General features: G+C 43.1%; 1 protein-coding gene across 2 annotated transcripts in view; it reads right to left on the minus strand.

Moving 5' to 3' along the window:
- Positions 1-16,571, minus strand: part of PCSK2 (proprotein convertase subtilisin/kexin type 2) — a 370,368-nt gene that overhangs the window by 264,803 nt on the left and 88,994 nt on the right. Inside the window, exon 2 of one of the 2 annotated variants that reach the window (XM_073672191.1) lies at positions 11,603-11,707. The exons of the other annotated variant lie outside the window; for it this stretch is intronic. Coding sequence (XP_073528292.1) covers positions 11,603-11,707 — 105 coding nt within the window. The remainder of the gene's footprint in view (positions 1-11,602; positions 11,708-16,571) is intronic. 2 annotated transcript variants of the gene reach the window in all.

Below are 16,571 nucleotides of genomic sequence, written 5' to 3' on the forward strand. Positions count from 1 at the left end.
ATGGCAATTGGAGTTAATATTTTCAAATATCACCTATCATCGCAGTCTGCCAAAATGTATGTGAATAAGCTAAAATACTTCTGGGAAAGCGCCTTATGAACAGATGAGACCAAGATAGAGTTTTTTTCGTAAAGCACGTCATTCTACTGTTTACCGAAAACGAAATGAGGCCTGCAAAGAAAAGAACACAGTACCTACTGTCAAATATGGTGGAGATTCAAAGATGTTTTGAGGTTGTTTTGTTCCCTCTGGCACCTGGTGCCTCGACTGTGTGCAAGGATTCAAGAAATTTGTAGGATTTTGGGTTGCAATGTCGTGCCCAGTGTCAGAAATGTGGGTTTGCGTCCTAGTTCATGGGTCTTCCAGCAGGACAATGACCTCAAACATACTTCAAGAAGCACCCAGAAATGTATGGAAACAAAACGCTGAAGAGTTCTGAAGTGGCCAGCTATGAGTCCGGATCTAAATCCAATTGAACACCTTTACAAAGATCTTAAAATTGCTGTTGGGAGAAGGCACCCTTCAAATATGTTCAAATATGAGAGACCTGGCGCAGTTTGCAAAAGAAGAGTGGCCCAAAATTCCATTTGAGAAGTGTAAGAAGATTGCATATGGCTATAGGAAGAGATTGATTGCCGTTATTTATTCCAAAGGGTGTGCAACCAAATATTAAGTTGAGGGTGCCAACAATTTTGGCCTGCCCATTTTAGGCGTTTTGTGTGAAATTATGTACAAATTGCCTTTTTTCTCATTTCTTTGTGTTGTTCCAATACACACAAAGAAAATAAACGTGTATAACAAAACGTGTTATTGCAATAATTTTTGGAGAGAAATACTTCATTTTCTGGAACAATTTCAAGGGTGCCAACACTTTCGCCCATGACTGTATGTGTATCTATAGTATATATATATATATATATATATATATATATTAAAATATATATATCGTTTTTTTGTTGTATATATTTTAAGGAGTTATAGTTATAGTTTAGAAATATGCTAGGAGAAAATTCCACTTTCTCAAAATCAATCTATATTTTAATGTGTATTTAAGAACTGACATGTAACATCTGGTGCTGCCTGTATAATTTTGGATCTAGTGATTGATGTACTTAATAATATAATGTGAATATATAAATGTCACATAAAGGAATAACTTGTGTTTGGGAAATTGAACTTTGCATGTAAACTTGTGAATTCCTCCTGGCAGATGACTTAGACACTCACTGTTTAAAAGGGTTTTCCACCAAGAACAAACTTTTGGAGAGCAGTATAGGTGGTCACATGACTGCAAGAATAAGCTCGGTGCACTTGCAGTCATGTGGTAACTAGCTTCTCATCTGCTTCTCTCAACAGAACATTGAGAGAAGCGGATGAGAATGTAGTTGGCACATGAATGCAAGTAAGTCAATCACGTATTTGCAGTCATGAGATGACCGCTCAAACCAACGAGCAGAGCGAATCTCAACAGTGTGTGTATTACATACTGTTAGTATTTGGAAAGAACATTGCTTGCCAAAAGTTTATAAGGGATGGACAACTCATTAAAATGGTTGTCCACTACTAGACAAACATTTTTTTAAAGTGCCCAAGGAGATGAAAAGAGTGTACAAATCAATACTCTCTTCCTGAACCTGTGTCACTCTACCATGGGATCCCCACAGTTCTCCAGGCATCACTGCAGCCGATCACCAAAATATGTGGCTAAATTCCAAATTTCCTTACATATAAGGTTTGACTTTTCCCAAACTAAAACATAAAAGGGGTATTCTCACCTTGTACTTTTATGGCATATTCATAAAATATACCATTAACCAAGTTCCACTTCTGGGATTTGCACCTATGACAGCAATTTGGTCCCTTGATCCCCATTCAGAGATTTACTGCCATTGATTTATCCTTACTGACTTCTATGGAGAGAATCGTGATATTAAAGGTGATTTCCATTTATTTCTGCTTTTGTTCAAAATTTAGTAGAAAAGATGGAATTGGGATGGTATTTCTGGAGAAAACTCAGCATTTACTATGGATTTGTGCTTCACATAGCTGTGACTGTTTCCTTTCAATATGTGTCCAGATACAGCAAATCCCGACTTTGTGCCACAAATAGGCCCTAGCTGAGTGAATATATGTCAATTTAAATACTCTTTGGGAAATAAGTAGAGTGGATTTCTATGAGCAACTGGAAACCATTATATTTTATAATTATACAATGTGCTTTGTAATTTCTCCAGCAAAAAGCATCAGATTATGGTAAGCAGAGTCTATGCCTCAAGCATATGCATCCCTACAACTGCAAATGTGACAAATAGCTGCCCAGACTTAGTGTGCAGGGGATAAAGAAGATCTTCCTGGGTTTAAGTGTAGATGTACTGATAAAATATATTGGGAAACAAGCTAAACTAAAATTCACAAATGTATACCCATTATATAAAAGGTTGTATTTACAGATAAGAGAACACCAATAGAAGAACTAATTTTTGTTACCCTGCAAAAAAAAGTCAGAAGCATACAGGCTACCTATGTGGCACCAGACATAGGCTGTCATAAATTACCTCTATAACACTATAGCTTTTATATTACAGAAAAACCAGCTATGGATTTAGCATGGACGTTCGGCCTTTATCTTGATCTTTATGGATTCAGCAAAGAGCTTACAATGCAATATATCCAGTGTAAGACATTGTCTAAAAAAAATACTGAATCAGGTTTATGCTTCACAATCTGAGGGCAGCGTAAAATAGGGCCAGAGACAATGATTTCATCATTGTGTCACTTACTAAACTTTGCTGTAGTTTTAAAACTTCTATTTGCTGCAACTCTGCTAGTCCTCTCAGTGATGAGCTCTGTGCAACCGTGCCACAACATTGATTGACAGCTTTCTGCCTACAATGTGTACAGGTAAAAAGCTGAAAAATCAATAGTGGTTGAAGGGGTAGCTGAGGATGATGACTATCAAGAACTGTATAAAACTGAACTTTTTGGGTGGATATGTGCACCCATGTTCAAATAAAGTTGTAAAGGATTAAAACTTTTTGCAGGCATTTTCTAAAAACAGTACAACATCTGTCCATTGGTTGCAAGTGGTAAAGCAGATTAACCCAGTTTACTATAATATAGGTTAGCTGCAATAAAGGATGTAACCCATGGAGATGTGGAACATTTAACTTTTTTCACAAAAATGTTACTTTAGACAAAAAAATTTTATTTTTGCAAAAGTAACAGGAAAAAATGGACCCCAAAATTTGTTGTGCGATTTCTCCTGAGCAAGCAAATACCCCAGGGTTCGGAAGGGAAGGAGCGCTATTTAACTTTTTTAATGTAAAATTTGCTTGAATAATTAGCGGACGCCATGTTGCGTAAACAGTGGAAATCCCCCACAAGTGACACCATTTTGGAAACTAGACCCCTCAGGGAATTTATCTAGATGTGTGGTGAGCACCCTGAACCCCTAGGTGCTTCGCAGAAGTTTATAACATGGAGCCGTGAAAATAAAAAAATCTAACCTTTTCCACAAACATGATATTTTAGCCCAAATTTTTTATTTTCACAAGGGTAAGAGGAGAAAATGGAGCCCAAAAACTGTTGTGCAGTTTCTCCTGAGTACCTTGATACCCCATATGTGGGGAAAATACAATATTTGGGCGCACGGCAGGGTTCAGAAGGGAAGGAGCACTGTGTGACTTTTTGAACGCAAAATTGGCTGGAATTGAGAGCGGACGCCATGTCGCATTGTTTGGAGAGCCCCTGATGCGCCTAAAGAGTGGAAACCCCCCACAAGTGACTGCATTTTGGAAACTAGAGCCCTCAAAGATTTTGTCAAGGGGCATAATGAACATTTTGAACCCAGAGGTACGACACAGAATTTGATAACATTAGGTCATCATATTGAATAAGCTGTCATTAGTCTTGAGCGCAAGTGCTCACTACTTGAGTTTGCATTGGGTACTCGGGTATGCACCATCTATCGCGGGTGCTCGAGTGACATGCTCGAGTCCCTGCCCCGCATGTTTCAAGGTTGTTAGACACCCAAAAAAAACCGCTCGTGCATGACAGTCAATCCTCACAAGGTTTCTTTGGCCGCAAAGCATATGGGGCGGAGACTCGAGCATGTCACTTGAGCACCCGCGATACTCGGTGCATACCTGAGTACCCGATGCAAACTCAAGTAGCGAGCACTTGCGCTCAACAATAGTCGCCATATCGTCATCATTTTTATTTCTTTACTTTTAAAAAATCCCAACTCCAACCCTAACCCTAACACAATCTTAACCTCAACACAACCCTAAACCTAATCCTAACCCTAATCCTAAATATAACACAACCCTAACCCTAACACAACCCAAATCCTAACCCTAACCCTAACACAAACCTAACCCTAACCCTACTCCTAACCCTAACACAACCCTAACCTTAATCCTAACCCTAACCCTAACACAACCTTAACCCTAATCCTAACGCTAACGCAATCCTAATCCTAACTCTAACCCTAACACAACCCTAACCCTAATCCTAACCCTAACACAACCCTAACCCTAATCCTAACCCTAACACAACCCTAACCTTAATCCTAAACCTAACCCTAACACAACCCTAAACCTAACCCCAACCCTAACACAACCCTAACCTTAATTCTAAATTAATTTTAACTCTAACACAACCGTAACCCTAATCCTAACCCTAACTGTAAAGAATGGAAAAAAAATATTTTTTTTATTTTAGAATTTCTATCTAACTAAGTGGGGGACAAAGGGAGGTTTGATTTATTATTTTTTTATTTTGATCACTGTGATAGTGTTTATGTGATAGTGTTTATCACAGTGATCAAAATGAACCAATAGGGAAAATTCCGCATTGTTGCCAGGTACTGGCCGGTAGAACTCGGCGGGCGCACTGTGCATGTACTCGCCATTTTTTTTTCTGCAGCAAGATGCCGGAGGACATTTTTTTGGCGATCATGTGAACGGGGACAGCAAAAACCGGCCCTGTTCATATTCTCCAGGGTCTCAGCTACCGGGGGGAGAATTTCCGAGTCTAGGGGCGCTACAGCCTTATTCCTCAGCGACGCATTTTCACGGCGCTGAGGAATAAGTACCCTTAACTGCCGCCATAAAAATGCATTATGGCGGTCTTAAAGGGGTTAATTCAATGGGCAGTCAGCGTAAGATACAGACATGCTGGGTCCTACAGATTGAGAGTTGATCTTTGTGGCCATGTTCTGCACTGGCTAATAGATGTGGGTACAGAATGGAACACTCCAATCTCTTAGCTCAAAATTTCATAATAGAGTTTGAAAATGTACTTTTTTCTAAGGCAGCCAAACTGTTGATTATGGCCAATCATCTCAAGGACTTGGATATTAAAATCTTATATAACTTGGCCATAAGCAAGGAAGGGTAAGGCTATTGTGATGTAAAATGGATATTCATTCACATGTCATTAAGTCACTGAATATCTTTAGGATATGCCATCAATGATTGTGGAAGTTTGATGTGAAACTTCTGCCAATCCTGTAAATGGGGTCATGATGCTGATAATATTTTCGTTATTTGAAACCACTGTGGGTCTAAAAATGCTCACATCAATATTGGAAAACATTTCACCAGGGTACAATTATAGTAAAGCAAAGTAACAAACAAACATAGTAAATATGCATCTTAATGTATTATATCTTTATATTCTGTACTAGAGTCCTTCCACTACTGTATACACTGTGTGCACAATTATTAGGCAGTGAGTATTTTGACCAAATCACCATTTTATGCAGATATTCCACCTCCAAGCTGTATAAACCTGACTGCATATTGTGTGAAGCAGATCAGGCGATGTGTACTTGTGTCATGAGGGAAGATGCGGCCTAAGGATACAATGCCCTTTATCAAGGTGTGCAGAATTATTAGGCATTAGTGTTGAGAGAGTATGAATTGTTAACCCCTTCAGTGAGCACGCTCAGGTGCCCGCCGAGTATATGAGGCGTGCTTGGCATCGATGAAAGTGTCACCGTAGCTGCATGGGTCACATCTGTCATACACCTGTGACACATGCAGGGATTGTCGGTTTGTCAGGCCGCGGCCACTCCCACCCACTTCCTACATAGGGCACCAACCCCCCAATCTCAGTACATCCTCTACAAGTGGTGGACACCGCATTTTGGCAGCTGCACAGAAAATTCTGAACCCTTAGGCCCTGACAAGCGGTGGATACACAGATATTTCAGAGTTTTCAGCCTTTGACAAGTGGCGCGTTACTGCTGCCTAATCCACATACCCAGGCTTACAGCCTTTTGACAAATTATATACTAGCGTTGGATACTGCATTTTGACTACCACTCTAGCATACCCTGACCTACAGGAGATCTCCCTCACAGTACATGATGAAGGTCGTGTTGTCCAAAATGTTTTTTTGCTGTGGACTGCTATTAAATCACGCTTACTTTTTGCCTTTGAGTGCTGAGGTTTTCCTATAATTACATGGAATTGGACCCTACTCGAGCACCTGGTTCAGTAGTGCTGCGTTATATATTTCCATAAATTAAGTTATGAGAATGACACAGGGGAAAATTATTGAACACATGAAGAAAGAGGTGCGAAAAGCTATGAAAAGTCATGACACCAGCTGAAATCTATCAGTATTTAGAAAGCAATCCTGCCACTTAGTGAAAAATAATATCAGCTAGTTCAACTGATGGCCCATAAAAAGTGTCTCATTACCAAGGTGCCACACAAGAAACATCTCATGATGGGTAAAAAGAGTGAGCTGTCTCAAAACCTTTGCAAACTTACTGTTGCAATACATTGGTTACAGAAGAATTTCTAAATTACTGAAGGTTCCAGTGACCACTGTTGGGGCCATAATCCGGAAGTGGAAAGAACATGATTTCACCATAAACCGGCCATGACAATATACAGTTATATGAAAAAGTTTGGGCACCCCTATTAATCTTAAGCTTAATGTTTTATAAAAATTGGTGTTTTTGCAACAGCTGTTTCAGTTTGATATATGTAGTAACTGTTGGACACAGTAATGTTTCTGCCTTGAAATGAGGTTTATTGTACTAACAGAAAATGTGCAATCTGCATTCAAACAAAATTTGACAGGTGCATAAGTATGGGCACCTCACCAGAAAAGTGACATTAATATTTAGTAGATCCTTCTTTTGCAAAAATAACAGCCTCTAGTCGCTTCCTGTAGCTTTTAATGAGTTCCTGGATCCTGGATGAAGGTATTTTTGACCATTCCTCTTTACAAAACAATTCCAGTTCAGTTAAGTTTGATGGTCGCCGAGCATGGACAGCCCTCTTCAAATGATCCCACAGATGTTCAATGATATTCAGGTCTGGGGACTGGGATGGCCATTCCAGAACATTGTAATTGTTCCTCTGCATGAATGCCTGAGTAGATTTGGAGCGGTGTTTTGGATCATTGTCTTGCCGAAAGATCCATCCCCTGGGTAACTTCAACTTTGTCACTGATTCTTGAACATTATTGTCAAGAATCTGCTGATACTGAGTGGAATCCATGCGTCCATCAACTTTAACAAGATTCCCAGTCCCGGCATTGGCCACACAGCCCCAAAGCATGATGGAACCTCCACCAAATTTTACTGTTGGTAGCAAGTGTTTTTTTTGGAATGCTGTGTTTTTTTGCCGCCATGCATAACGCCTTTTTGTATGACCAAACAACTCAATCTTGGTTTCATCAGTCCACAGGACCTTCTTCCAAAAAGAAATTGGCTTCTCCAAATGTGCTTTTGCATACCTCAGCTGACTCTGTTTGAGGCGTGCTTGCAGAAACGGCTTCTTTCGCATCACTCTCCCATACAGCTTCTCCTTGTGCAAAGTGCGTTGTATAGTTGACCGATGCACAGTGACACCATCTGCAGCAAGTTGATGCTGCAGCTCTCTGGAGGTGGTCTGAGGATTGTCCTTGACTGATCTCACCATTCTTCTTCTCTGCCTTTCTGATGTTTTTCTTGGCCTGCCACTTCTGGCCTTAACAAGAACTGTCCCTGTGTTCTTCCATTTCCTTACTATGTTCCTCACAATGGAAACTGACAGGTTAAATCTCTGAGACAGCTTTTTGTATCCTTCCCCTGAACAACTATGCTGAATAATCTTTGTTTTCAGATCATTTGACAGTTGTTTTGAGGAGCCCATGATGCCACTCTTCAGAGGAGATTCAAACAGGAGAACAACTTGCAAGTGGCCACTTTAAGTAGCTTTTCTCATGATTGCATACACGTGGTTATGAAGTTCAAAGCTCAATGAGGTTACAAAACCAAAAAGTGCTTTAGTAAGTCAGTAAAAAGTAGGTAGGAGTATTTAAAACAAGAAAATGATAAGGGTGCCCATACTTATGCACCTGTCAAATTTTGTTTGAATGCAGATTGCACATTTTCTGTTAGAACAATAAACCTCATTTCAAGGCAGAAACATTACTGTGTCCAACAGTTATTACATACATCAAACTGAAATAGCTGTTGCAAAAACACCAATTTTTATAAAACATTAAGCTTAAGATTAATAGGGGTGCCCAAACTTTTTCATATAACTGTATATATTGTGGATGTTTTTGAGCACCATACCAACCTATTCATATTTGACTGAAAAAATAGTTGAGTAGGATGAGTAGCAAAGAGAGAGTTTCCATAAGATAAAATATACTAATATTCATGTTTTCAATATTTGAGTGAAATACACTGCTCAAAAAAATAAAGGGAAGACTCAAATAACACATCCTAGATCTGAATGAATGAAATATTCTCATTGAATACTTGGTTCTGTACATAGTAGAATGTGCTGACAACAAAATCCCACAAAAATCATCAATGGAAATCAAATTTATTAACCAATGGAGGCCCGGATTTGGAGTCACCCCCAAAATTAAAGTGGAAAAACACACTACAGGCTGATCCAACTTTGATGCAATGTCCTTAAAACAAGTCAAAATGAGCCTCAGTATTGTGTGTGCCCTCCACGTGCCTGTATGACCTCCCTACAATGCCTGGACATGCTCCTGATGAGGTTGCGGATGGTCTCCTGTGGGATCTCCTCGCAGACCTGGACTGAAGCATCTGCCAACTCCTGGACAGTCTGTGGTGCAACGTGACGTTGGTGGATGGAGCGAGACATGATGTCCCTGATGTGCTTAATTGGATTCAGGTCTGGGGAACGGGGGGGCCAGTCCATAGCTTCAATACCTTCATCTTGCAGGAACTAATGACACACTCCAGCCACTTGAGGGCTGGCATTGTCCTGCATTAGGAGGAACCTAGGGCCAACCGCACCAGCATATGGTCTCACAAGGGGTCTGAGGATCTCATCTCGGTACCTAATGGCAGTCAGACTACATCTGGCGAGCACATGGAGGGCTGTGCGGCCCTCCAAAGAATTGCCACCCCACACCATTACTGACCCACTGCCAAACTGGTCATGCTGAAGGATGTTGCAGGCAGCAAATTGCTCTCCACGGCGTCTCCAGACTCTGTCATGTCTGTCACATGTACTCAGTGTGAACTTGCTTTCATCTGTGAAGAGCACAGGGTGCCAGTGGCGACTTTGCCAATTCTTGTGCTCTGTGGCAAATGCCAAGCGTCCTGCACGGTGTTGGGCTATGAGCACAACCCCGATCTGTGGACGTCGGGCCCTCATACTACCCTCATGGAGTCGGTTTCTGACCGTTTGTGCAGACACATGCACATTTGTGGCGTGCGGGAGATCATTTTGCAGGGCTCTGGCTGTGCTCCTCCTGTTCCTCCTTGCACAAAGGCGGAGGTAGCGGTCCTGCTGCTGGGTTGTTTCCCTCCTACGGCCCCCTCCACGTCTCTTGGTGTACTGGCCTGTCTCCTGGTAGCGCCTCCAGCCTCTGGACACTACGCTGACAGACACAGCAAACCTTCTTGCCACAGCTCGCATTGATGTGCCATCCTGGATGAGCTGCGCTACCTGAGCAACTTCTGTGGGTTGTAGAGTTCGTCTCATGCTACCACGAGTGTGCAAGCACAACCAACATTCAAAAGTGACCAAAACATCAGCCAGAAAGCATTGGTACTGAGATGTGGTCTGTGGTCCCCACCTGCAGAACCACTCCTTTATTGAGGGTGTCTTGATAACTGCCAATAATTTACATCAATTGTCTATTCCAGTGGTCCCCAACCTTTTTTGCACCAGGGACCGGCTTGAAGCAAGATCATTTTTCCATGGCCCAGCAAGGAGGGGGTGGGGTGGGCGGGGCTTTGGTCATATGGGGGCGGGGTAATGGAGGGATTTGGAGTTTAGTGCATACTTATCATATAGTGTAGACCAGGTCCCCGCCAGGAGCTATGCCAGGAGCCCCACATAATGTGCTGTGCCAGGAGCCGCATCACTGAGGCCCCATCACGCCCTGCAGCAGGATAGGGCAGCTGTCCTGACAGCTGCTGTTCAGCTGCATTTACTTCATCCCAGGGGCGGACACAGACTGTAGTGGGCCCCTGTGCAAGAAATTTTTGGGGCCCCCCCCCGCCCTTCATAAGGCAACAAAGTTATGTAAACATAACCCCCCCATGTGCATCTCTCACCCCCCCATGTGCAGCTCACCCCCCGTGCATCTCTCATCCCCCTCCGTGCATCTCTCATCCCCCTCCGTGCATCTCTCATCCCCCTCCGTGCATCTCTCATCCCCTCCGTGCATCTCTCATCCCCCCGTGCATCTCTCATCTCTCCCCTCCCCCCCATGTGGATCTCTCATCTCTCCCCTCCCCCATGTGCATCTCTCATCTCTCCCCTCCCCCCATGTGCATCTCCCATTCCCCCCACTCCTAGTTAATTGTATTTAAAAAAAAATAAAACTTGTTATACTTACCCCCATGCGATCCCTGCAGAATCCTGGCGCTCGTCCAAATCGCTGACACCAGGTTCTCCTGCCTTCCGGTCATGTGACGGCGCCGTCACATGACCGGAAGTCAGATGAATTATGAGATGTCCTGGACCCGGCGCTTTGCATGGAGCCGGGGGCCCCATGAGGAGAGAGACGCACAAGAGGGGGGCTCCGAGGGGGCTCCTACCGGCCGGGCCCCATACTGGAGTCAGGGCAGTCATGCCCTGATGGCGGCCCTGCTGGAGGCTGGAGGGGCCCCCTCTCCCTCGGGGCCCCCGTTCAATGAACTGGCTGCACGGGCGGTAGCTCCGCCCCTGCTTCATCCTGCTTCAGGACCTGTGGTGACATCACAGTTATGTACCTTGATGTCATCACAGGTCCTCTACAGGTCTACCCTGCGGGAGTCTAGAACAGCGGGCAGCATCCACCCCACACAGTGTGCTCTGAGCCACCGCAGACCAGAGCACACTGTCAATGTTTAGTGATTGTCTGTGGCGGTGCTGCGGACCGGCTGAAAAACCCCAACGGCCCGGTCCTGGTCCGCGGACCGGCGGTTGGGGACCTCTGGTCTATTCCATTTGCATAACAGCATGTGAAATTGATTGTCAATCAGTGTTGCTTTCTAAGTGGACAGTTTGATTTCACAGAAGTTTGATTTACTTGGAGTTATATTGTGTTGTTTAAGTGTTCCCTTTAATTTTTTGAGGAGTGTAATAAAGAACAATACCTAGCCTTGAGAACTCACCTTGGGATGCATTTCTAAGTGATTTCTGCTTTTGACACTACGTTTTCTTCTGGTCTTCGTAGCTCCATTGTCATAGAAATTATATAATGTTTCTGCAAATGGGAGCTGTAAAAAAGTTAGAAAAAAGGTTTTATAAATTAAAAATATCTCAAAAGTATGACACATTACACACTTTACACAGTATACACCACTGTATATAGTAACTACTCAATTAAAGAAAAACATCACCTTTCCGGAAATGTTTGTTTTAGTAAATACTTGTATTTCCTATAATATAACAATTTTGGAGTAATACTGTTGTGCCATGTAGGAATAAATTATCAACTGTATGTTATTCCTCTTGCTAATGGGCTGTATTATTGCACAGTTTGATATTGGCAGCACTGATAGGACACTGCCATGCAGGATCACACCCCAGACTGGTAACACCCTATTGTCAATTTATACATAAATTTCTAGGAGGAATAACAGAGGAGCTATACTTTATTCACTCATAATTTTATAGAAATATATTTCAGGTCGTATACAGCTGTTTGGTGCTTAATAGCAGTCATCTGTGAAAGATATTTAAACCATTGTCACATTGAGGTACAGTAGGCTTTGGAGAGTCCTACCTTGAGTTAGAGACATAGTTTCAGTCTGCTATCCTAAAATGAGGATTTTCTTTTTCTGTTGGCTGCGGTCAGATGACTGTAGATTCTCTTATGCAAGAGAATTGCGTTGATTATGCTAATGACACTCGGCTCAAACTCTAACAGAGTTTGAGCCGAGTGTCATCTTAGTGTGATCCGATTCTCTCACATGAGAGAATCGTGTCACAGTTGTGGAGAAGACAGAGAACTTAATTTCTACATCTTCTCCATTGTCTGAGTCCATGGATGTTGGAATACACTTGGATGATATCCAAGTGCAGTTCAATGTTTCACACAGAAGCAGGACACATGGTGCGGACACAGCACTTTATATTTTGGTCTAGTCCTGGTTCACCCGGGTTTTATCAGCATTTGTCTTTAGAGGTGTGATTTTTTTTTATTGATACTGTATATGCAGGTATCAGAAGTGATTGCCTAAGATTATACGGGGTGTCCTTTGTCCCTATTGTTGCAGCCTAGAGTGTGTGCGCAGAGCAGCCAATCCGTCAAGGTGCAGGGGAGTGATTACAGCGCTTTCGTTATGTAGTAAGTGGTGACTATTACAGCCCCCCTGCACTACCTCAATTACTGTAAGCAAGAGGCTGCAGGGAAAATAAAACTTAATTTTCTCCTGCAGCCACACTTTCATTAAGTAAGCCAGACATGAAGATTGCCACTATAGCACTACAAATATTAGTTTTGGAGGTGACAGGTTTTCTTCAAGAAGAGGTTGTCCAGGTAGTAGATTATTCCTTTAAGGCTATGTGCCCACGATGCAGAAATGAAGCAGAAAATTTCTGCAGCATTTCTGCATCTCCCTGGCAGAAAAAATGCATGCAGATTGTGCATGTGTTTTTCCTGCAGAATAAATGCGGATTCACATGCGTATCCACATGCGTTAACGCATGTGTTTCCGCATGCGGACTGACAAGCACTTTCCAGGTGATAGCATCACTTGGAAAGTGCTTGACAACTAGGTCACACTGTATAAATCCATGCAAACGGCATGGATTTATACAGTGTGACCGTAAAAATAAAAAAAATAAAGCTATACTTACCTCCGATGCCGCCGGGTGTGCTGTCGCGCTCCTTCCTGGTTCCTTCCTGGCTTGCCGGCATCTCGCGAGACAGGTTACGGTCACATGACCGCGACGTCATCTCAGGTCCTGGAAGGTAAGCGCTGCAGGGGCCGCTGGACAGGTGAATATAAACTTTATTTATTATTTTATTTTTTTTTACAGGTACAATGGTACCCAGGTCTGGATGAGAGTCTTCTCTCCTCCAGAACTGGGTACCATCCGCACATTGAATCGCATATTATCCGCGTGTACAAATGTACAGACACGGATTATATGCGTCTCAATGCAAGTCAATGGCGGCGCTTCCGCTGTGCTTCTGCAAAATTAATGAATATGCTGCGGATTTATGAGCACTGCAGAAACGCTGTGGAACAATCCGCAGCATGTGCATTGACATTGCGGAATGCCATTGGGGACCATGGGGTGCAGATTACCATGCGTTTTTGATGCGTTTCCGCTGCGGAAATTCCGCAACGGAAACGCATGAAAAACGCATCGTGTGCACGCAGCCTAAGACTTAATGGGAAAGTTGTCGGCTTTAAACCAGCCATATATTTGAGATAGCTGTCAGTATTCATGTGTTTTCAGCAAGGCGATATTAGAAAGTCACCGCCTGATACCTTTGGGCCTGATAGATATGGGCTGTTGAAATTTCAATTGCTCATCAAATATTCGGCCAGTCCTCTAGAAGTTGTTTAGAGCAGTGCAATGCTTTAGCAAGTTGTTTGCGCTGTACCTTTATCAGAAAATGTAAATTATTTCCCGGCTACATCCCATGAAATGCTCCCATGCTAAATGCCTCTGTTGTGTGCTGTCCGCTGGAGAGGAGGAGGATGCCATTAGCGGCTGCAACTGAATCTGACTGACTTTCCTGACTCCTTTACACAGCTGCATCCTAGAGAGAAGGTAGGATTCAGGGTCACTGTGCTGAATTCTCTGGCAGTGCGTATCAGTGTCACACTATCTGGCAAACAATATTGATATGGATGGAAACAGTGCTCACTAGTTATGATCTACTGTGTGGGGAGGGGTTGGGGTGGTGTGCTTGTTGCTTTGGTGGTTAGAGAAGTTGGGCTGATGGTGGAAGGTGAGTGTATACCTTGGGATGTGTTTTATACTTGGATGTGTTTTATACTTTATATTTGGGATGTGTTTTATACTTTATACTTGCTTGGGGGAAGTAGAGGGTCAATAATGATTTTCATGTAAAGACGTATAAATTGTTATGGGGGTGGGTTGGGCGGTGAGCAATAATGAAATTACAATTGATGTATGTTATTATATAACTTTTGGGGAGCAATAATTATACATTACTAGTGATGGTCAAGCACTAAAATGCTCGGGTGCTTGATGCTCAGGTCGAGCACATTGGAATACTCGGGTGCTCGACCCGAGCAACGAGCCCAGTGTAAGACTATGGGAAACTCGAGAAATTTTCAGGCGGCTCCCCCCGGCGGTCTGCAGAGGGCTTAAAAATTGTCCAAATCGATGAGATCAGTGCTCAAATGACATGGAAACAGCATGGGGAAGACCCATGGAAGCATTTCTGACTCCCAGGTCACTTCTGTCAACAACATTGTCAGAGGTATTACGCCACTTTTACGCACTCACAATAAAACATACAAAAACTAAACCAAAATGGATTTTCCTGGGAAATATGTTAAGGAACATCCTTTCCAGGGTAATGACTTGTATATAAAGCAAAATAAATAACCAAAAACAAAACTGCTCCTCCACACCTTGGGCTATGTTCACACGTAGCGTTTCTGATGCGTTTTTGCACTTTTGCATGGCTTTCAACCGTGACAAATGCATTCACCAGGAAATGTCATTTTAACATTTTACAACCGCATCTGGCCATGTGGTGTGTGAGATATCATCAGACACATCATGTTTCATTTATGAAGGAGGGACTCTGAAAGTCACAAAGCTTATTTTTATAGGGCCATCAGGTGGCCTTTACTATTCTTAAAGGGCCAGCAGTCGGCCCTCACTATTCTTAGAGAGCCATCAGCCGGCTATGTTTTATTGTTCCCATTACTAAGAGTGGGTCTCCTATACTGTTATAGGGTATGCAGTGAGTGGCAGGGCTGCCCAAAATTTGGACGCACCCCAAAACCACTTTGAAAATTTGGACGCACCCCAATACCCCTTTGAAGAGACGTAGAGGAGGGCCTCCTGAAAACAATGTTCCCATTATTAGGAAGTAGGTCTCCGATTATGTTTGCTTATGCAGTGAATGCAAGGGTTGCCAAAAATTTGGAGGCACTCCAATGCCCCTTGGAAGAGACGTGGAGGTCAGAGGGCCTCCTGAAAACAATGTTTCCATTATTAGGAAGTGGGTCTCCCATTGCGTTTGCCTATGCAGTGAATGCAAGGGCTGCCAAAAATTGGGAGGCACTCCAATGCCCCTTGGAAGAGACTTGGAGGAGGGCCTCATAAAAAATGTTCCCATTAGAAAGGAGCGGGTCTCCTATACTTGTAATGCCCATGCACTAAGTGTATAGGCTGATAAACATTTACCCCTGGGGGATATACATGAACATACTGTATAAAAAATATTTTTTACGGGCATCATAAACACCCTTTAAAAAAATTATGTGGGTGTTGCATCACGGACCACGGTCACCCTGGTGATATGGCGGTGGAGGAAGAAGATGAGGAGAAGGAGGAGGACAAATAGCCAAAATCAGGAAGTGTATACCCATGTGTGGGTGTGAAGAGGTGCATGGGAATACACCTCCCAAAAAAAGACTCTGGATTTGAGTTTATGTTACCCTGCTAGAATTCGGTGGTTTTGAGAAGTTTGGCCCAATCCAGCCCTTTTTCATAATGCTGTTCATAGTCAGGCTGTCAGCATTTTCAGTTGACAGGCGGATGCGCTTATCAGTTATAATTCCACCAGCGGACTAAAAACCCGCTCTGATAGAACGCTAGCGGCAGGGCAGTCCCAGGACCTCCAAGGCGTAGAGAGTCAGTTCATTCCACGTATCCAGCTTGGATACCCACTAATTGCAAGGCATAGAGGAATCACGGAGGACATTGGTACGGTCGGCAAGGTACTCCCTCAGCATCTTCCCAAACTTTGCACTCCTTGTGAGAGTACCCCACGCTTTAGGGCTTGTGCGATGGGAGGGGCTGATAAAATTCTCCCAGAAGCTTGACAGTGTTCCGCTGCCTCTGCTGGATTGAAGTTGTGTCTCTCTTGCCTGTACTCCTTGGTTGTCCAACGAACTGTGACCTCTGCCGCCAGCGTTT

Source organism: Phyllobates terribilis, unplaced genomic scaffold (genome assembly GCF_046119375.1).
Source record: "Phyllobates terribilis strain yellow unplaced genomic scaffold, ASM4611937v1 Scaffold_3__8_contigs__length_932513732, whole genome shotgun sequence".
In the NCBI taxonomy this organism is placed as follows: Eukaryota; Metazoa; Chordata; class Amphibia; order Anura; family Dendrobatidae; genus Phyllobates; species Phyllobates terribilis.